Source organism: Pristis pectinata, chromosome 33, assembly GCF_009764475.1.
Source record: "Pristis pectinata isolate sPriPec2 chromosome 33, sPriPec2.1.pri, whole genome shotgun sequence".
NCBI lineage: Eukaryota > Metazoa > Chordata > Chondrichthyes > Rhinopristiformes > Pristidae > Pristis > Pristis pectinata.
In genome coordinates this window covers 7,626,510-7,633,259 of record NC_067437.1, presented here as the reverse complement: position 1 = coordinate 7,633,259, position 6,750 = coordinate 7,626,510, and the positions used below count along the sequence as shown (strand labels likewise).

General features: G+C 44.7%; 1 protein-coding gene across 1 annotated transcript; it reads left to right on the top strand.

The window, feature by feature from the left end:
• Window positions 1-1,448: 1,448 nt before the first annotated feature.
• LOC127585545 (cyclic AMP-dependent transcription factor ATF-4-like) lies at window positions 1,449-4,080 on the top strand. The gene is made up of 3 exons (XM_052043101.1): window positions 1,449-1,589; window positions 2,509-2,835; window positions 3,165-4,080. Exons 2-3 carry the CDS (start codon window positions 2,610-2,612, stop codon window positions 4,001-4,003), a joined length of 1,065 nt encoding a protein of 354 aa, XP_051899061.1. The 5' UTR covers window positions 1,449-1,589; window positions 2,509-2,609; the 3' UTR covers window positions 4,004-4,080.
• Window positions 4,081-6,750: the final 2,670 nt, after the last annotated feature.

The window sequence follows — 6,750 nt, the reverse complement described above, 5'->3', positions numbered from 1 at the left end:
AATTTTAAATTCAAGATACTGTTGGACTGGGAGCCATAATACATCAGCGAGCAGACAGTTCTTGGTGCGAGTTATCCAACGGGTCACTGAGAGTTTTGGATCAGATGAAGTTCACAAGAATGGACAGTGGAAGCTGGCCAAGAAACCAGTGGAACAGTCGAAGGAACACGACACCCTATTTGCACAGAAACTGCAAAGTTATTAACTATAGAGAATTTGGAGCAGGCGTTCAGACCAACACATAGGTTTGAGTACAGAAATCTCCATGCACCGTAGTTCATCACACCCTATGAGCATATCCTGTTTCTCTCCTGCTGTTGCATTTATTCTTATTCACCATAACTAGTTCCACATCATTTGTTTTAGCTATGTGGTGGCAAGTTTGTTTTTAAAACAACTAGAGGCCATGAATATAAAATAATCACCAAAGAATCTAAAGAAATATATTTACCCAAAAAGGGCCAAACATGCAAAACTCACTCTTACAGGCGTGGCCGAAGTGACTAATATGAATGCATTTAAGGGAAGGCTGGGCAAGCAGATGAAAGAGGAAACAGATGGTCACACTAATAGAGTTATATCAGGAAAGATGGGAGGCTCAAGTAGGACATGAACACAAGGAAAGACTGGTTGGGGCAAATGGCCTGTTTCTGTGCACCACACCCTGTGTATTCACTCACTGGGAGAGGAGATCCTCCTTAATGCTTTACTAGCTTTATCAATAACTCTACCAGGAGGTTTGGGCTAGCTTTGAACTGCTTAATTAATTATTTTGGGACATATTACACGTTCATGGGCAATATCAATTCGACATAAAACCAATGGGACAGGACACACATCGTTCAGAATTATAAAGGGCTGGCCATTCGGCCCATTATCCCTCTGCTTGACCTTCGAACCGTTGTCCAATATTAGTCCCTCTTACACTGCTCTAAACCATTCGAGAATTTATCCACCTTGCTGTTAAGCGCCATACTTGCCTCGATCTCCAATGCTCTACGTTTATGTTTACTGAGCACCAGCAGCGAGGCGCTGACATCACAACCACACCGGCGACGGCCCCCACCCCCTCAACAACCGCTCCTCCCGCCCTGCGGCGCGCCGGCGTCGCCGTCCGCCAATCACCATCGCCGTGCCACGTGAACCCTTCCGACCGACCAATCCGCGACCGCCTACGAAACCTGCCCAACGCGTGATCTCAAACCGGACCGCCCACCTCCTCTACTTCGCCAAAATACCAAATTTCATACAAAATACAATTGCGAAGCATGCCAATGATCCACACAGTTCTAAAGATGGTGAATAATATAAGTTTAAAGCATCGGGTTACAGCCAGAGGCGGTTTAGAGGTGGGATTATATTGTGATGACGTCTGGCGGCGGAATTGGTGGTAGGGCGGGGTGTGACGCGGTCAAGTCTATTTAAGGCTGTGCGCGGAGCTTTCTTCTCATTCCTCTGGCAGCGCGAAGTGAGGTGTGAACGATTTGGCGGGTCCGCCTCTCCTTCGGCATGGCGGCTCTATAAAGCGGTACAGCGGCAACACGCAGCAGTGCGCAGCACTGGGCAGAAGTGCACACTTTCAAAATGGCGTAAGTTCTATAATTTCGGGAAATTAAAATAAAAATCCTTTCAGCGTCCCTTTCGAGCTGCCGCGCGGGAGGAAGGAAAATGGCGGTCGTGGCGCGCCCGCCCCACCGGCGGGACAGGATCCGCTTCGCCTTAACGCTGCCTAATGACCGGCAACGGTGTTTAAAATACTGGGGAGAAGTTATCGACCGTGGTTATTGGCAGAAAACGAGAAATAAATATACGGGATGGTCCCAGGGTGGAGGAAAATGGAGCCGATCCGCCGCGCCTTGCCGGGCGGTGGGGCGGGGTCTCTGCGGCCGGTGGTGGTGTTTTGAGGGGGGGAAGAGGAGGGGTCGGCCTGGCTCCGTAGGGAGGCTGAGACCGGCGAAGGGCGGGTTGTCCGCCAGGGTTGGAGCGGGAGGGTGTGGGGAGGTTAAGATGGCGCCGCCGGCCGGGTGAAACGTGGCAGCTGAGGGACCACCGATCCCTCCCTCCTGTCGGCCCTGGGCGGGGCTGGTCGGATCCCCACCGCTCTCCCGTTCCTTAAACAACTTGAACCTCCACAGTCTGTCCTTCTGGGCGGATTTTCCATTCCATGTGTTCAATTCCTTCGTGATTCTACTGGCTGCTTTTGTGCTTGTTTTCTGGTTCTCTTCTCTCCCCCCCCCCCCCCCCCCCACAAAAAAAACCTTGATTATACTGTGATTACCCAACTGCAATGCTGAGATGGGAATTATGACAAGGTTTGGACATCTATCTCCACTCTATTTAAACTGACATTAGTAAATTTACTGCTCCATTGGGATACTTTGGGGGGAAAATTTTGGTTTTAGTTTTTGTGTACAAAATCCAATAACTGAAGTGGAATTTGTGCCTTGTTTTCTGAATGCTGCAGTGATTGGCTTGAGTGCATTGAGTAGTGCTTCTGTGTTTTTTCAGGTTCCACAATGGGCTTCTCAGCTTTGCTGTAGTCGACAGCATAGAAACACTCGACTTGAAGACTGTGTTTTCCCTCGAAGAGTATCTCAAAGTACAGAAAGATGTCAGTTTGGTCAGATTCTCCATTCTCATCCCTGATGGAGGACTGTATGTCCTACCTCGATTCGCCGTTTCTGATGGCTGACGGGGACCCGTGTCTCCTGCACGTAGACTCGGAGGCCGGGCCGGTGAAGTCTTGCCTCAGACCTCACCAGTTTGGTGGCAATGAGGAAAGTGAAGTGTCCTCCCAGTGTCCATGTATTGACCCTTTGGACACAAATAATGTGGGTAAGTTAATGGGCATGCTGGCAGTATATTTGGTCAATTTTTAATTTGGTGAGCATTACAGCAATTGCAGTAACTAGCAATGTCAAATATTAAGTCCATGGAGAATATTAATATGTGGCAATTACATTTTATGGTGCCCATTGTTATAGAATGTAGATTTCATTATAATTCCATATCAAGTGAAGTTTCCAGAACTTATCTACAAGAGAGTTTATTCTAAATAGCATTTGGAGAAGTCCTTGGTCTTGCCTAGGCTAAATCTGGTTGACTGCCAGTGTAGTTATTTGAAGATTATGTCATCTATTTGACAGAGCTGTTCTTCTTTTCAGAAGATGCATTCACCGGCTTGGACTGGATGGTAGAGAAGGTGGATTTCTTTGACACCCTGAATGAAGATGAAAATGGTTGTCACTCCCCAGAAGATCTGCTGGCTGTCTTGAACAGTTGTGACCTTTTGGAAGAACTGCCTTTTGAACCCTTGCCAGCCAAACAGGTAGTTGATCTTGGCCTGAGCCTTGATCTTGGGTCATTCCCAAATTCACCTAAAGGGTTAGATCAGCTGGCTCCTGGTACCCCTACAGTTGTCCCAGAATCCATATTCTTCCCTGATAACTCATTCCACTTAGAAGTAGAAAAGGTAATTGATAGCTCAGATGTTGAGGAAAAGCCAGATGTGGCTTTGTTTCAATCATCCACGCTGCAGGATTCCTGCAAAGAAATGGATGAAGGGCCAATATTAGATTCTGACAGTGGACTTGGTTCTAGTCCTCCTCACTCCCCTGTTGAGTCTTTAGATAGAAGTGTGTCAGAGAGATCACCTGAAGCCAGGTCCTTGCTCAATGACTTCAGCCCTGTAAGGTCAAAACCATATGATCGTCCTGGTACAGAAACTGTAGGGAGTTCACCAAAAGTAAAGGGCAATTGTATGGAGCCGAAGAGTATGGAGAAAAAATTGAAGAAGATGGAGCAGAACAAGAGTGCGGCAACACGGTACAGACAGAAGAAGCGGGCAGAGCAGGGCGCTATAGTTGCTGAGTGTAGCCTACTGGAGGAGAAAAATAAAACCTTACAGGAAAAAGCAGATTCATTGACTAAAGAAATCCAGTATTTAAAGGGCTTGATAGAAGAAGTCAGGAAAGCTAAAAGTAAAAGTATAAAAAGCTTGTAATATGGCATTAATGGTTTAGTTTTGTACATAAGTGTAGTGTTCGCTAAATGTAATTTTTTAATAAAATTTGAAACTGGTCTGATTTGTAACTTGTCTTGATTTGTAACCACAGTAACACCTGATATCCCTTTCACCACTGCACATACTACATATTTCACATTCTGAGTTGCTTTAGTTCCTGCTTTAAAGTGGTGTGAGGATAGGTATTTTCAAATGCAGCCAATGAATAAACCATTCTTTGTTGGGTGAGGGGAGCTTCCAGATTTCCCATGGAGAATTTTGAAAGTGCAATAATGAATTCGTTCCTCGGCTGCTGAAGGACTCTGGCAGGGAAATCTGGTACAGATTGTTCCTACTTGCTGCAAACATTCACATCTATTTGCAGGATTGAGCTGGAGTGTGACTGTCAAGGCAATGTTAATGCTGTAAATCTGAAATGAAACTGTTCAGCATCTATAGTTGGGACCCATCCAAAAGTGAGGCAGAGAAAGAAGAGTAGAAAACAAGGAACTGATGGAGACCAATATGGTGTTAGCTGAATGAGTAGCAAGGATCTGGGAATTGCAACTACCTTTTCTCTGATAGAAGTGGTATTCATTCAGCTGACACTAAATGCTGACTTCCCATTTTCCTCTAACCTGTCTTCAATGCCCAACAACTGATTCTCCTGGTGTCTGCATGCATTAAAGATTTATAGTATGCAATTAACCTGCCAACATGTCTTTCTTTGGGGGAAGTGAATGAAGCAACTGGATTAAACTCAGTCACAGGAACAATGTCCAAACCAAGCACTGGAGGTTGAAGTTGAACTTGGTGGCTGGAACTGGCAGCAGCAGCAGATGTTGTACTGCCTGCCCATGTAAATAAATGAATGCAACCCTGGTGCAAAGCCTTGCAGTTGTTGTAAATACTCAGCAGGGCAGGTAGTGCCTGGAGAGAAGTAAAATGTTCTGGGTCGACCTTACTGAAGTGGCCAGTTCTGGTACAGGCTGGAAAATGGTATCAAGATTCTGACTGCTACTTGAAACTCCAAAGGTGTTTGTGAATGTTTTTGACCCTCAATTTCCAGAATTGTCTAGAAACTTGAGTGTGTCAAGGTAAGTATTTGTAAGTGGTAAGATGCTTTCTGGCAGGTGATCACTTGGTTCCAACCAACCATAAGGAAAGACTATGACTGCAGCTACAACCATATTTGAACCTTGTGATTGAGGACACAGTTCCCCAAAGCACCAACAGGAATGCAGAACATAACTGTCAAGAATGCATGAAGCACCGAAGCAGCTTCTCAAATCTGTTTCAAGTTCAGTAAAAACCTTTCATTTTCAGTGCAGATCTGATGCATTGGTTTTAATGGCCACTTGCAGCATATGTCCATGAATGTGAAATAGCTTGCTGTCAGGCATGGAGGTTCCTCTGTCTAATGAGAATTAAGATGGAGATGGAAGTATGTAGAACAAATAGCCTCTCCTTATTGTGTGAGGCACTTCCTCAGCTGTACAAAAATGCAGCAATGAAAATAATGTGCATTAATATGGTTATCTTTAACATTGGAAAGTATCTCAAGGTATGCAGAAGAACATGAAAGTACAAACTGAGTCATCTAAGGAAGTAGGTAGGTAACCAAAGATAGGACCTCAGAGGTAAACATTAAGGAATAGAGTTACTCAATCTTAAGGCCCTGGTAGCTAAGACATGGCCATTAATGGTGCGGTCACGGTGACACAGCTGGGGAATGCAGGAGGAGATGATGGAGGAACAATGAGATTTCATCTAATTTCTCAGCATTTCCTTCTGCTTTGTGTATGATATTTCTGTAAGTACAGCCAAGCCATGGCAAGTCCAGAGTAAGACAGTGAGTTCCTCAATCTGACTGGCTCAGAATGGATGGGCTTCCAGTTGTAGGAGTGGAGCAAAACTTCTGATGAAGAGTCAATTCAGACCTGCAGACAAATCTGAGAGAGCTTCCCAAAGATATTCCAAGGTGGTTACAGTATGTAATGTCCAGTTGCGTACTATGCAGGTGCTCTGTTCCTCTTCCCAACAGATCTATCAGATAATAACCACAGTGGGAAGAACTTGCTTTGCTATCTGGTCCTAGTGGCAGCTGTGGTTCAGTGAAGAGCCCTCATACTCCTGAATAATGTATTGGAGATTTACATTCCATCCCATCCCAGAAATTAGCATATGTTGTAGGGTAGAACTGAGGAAGTGTGGCTTTATTGGAGTGCACTATTTCAAATGAGATGTTGAACCAAGTCTTTTGTGCTCTCTGAGGTAGATATAAAGGATCCCTTGGCATTAGTCTGAAGACTTCCCTTGAGTTCTTCACGTCCTGGTCAATATTCATCTCTCAATTAAACTGGAAGAAAAATGTAAAATGAAATGTCCAATCTGTAGTTGTGCTGATGCTGGTGACTGCCCTGATAATTCAACCATGATGTGAACTGCCATTGAAATGCTTTTTAAACAGAAAATTGAGTATTTCGTTCTATAGGAGAATGTTCATAGAATAGTATTATTTAAATGCAGAAAGCTGCAGTCTTTGTTTTAGGAAATGCAACATACTTTGCTCATGGCAAGATCCCAAATATCAATGCAATATGTGATATTGACTGGATTATCTAATGTTGTTCGAGGGATAAACATTGGCCATCACACTGAGGATAGCTGCTCCTTTAGAAAATAGTGCACTGGAGTGTCAGACTAGATTTTATACTCTCCTCTGGGGTTGAGCTTGAACCCACAGT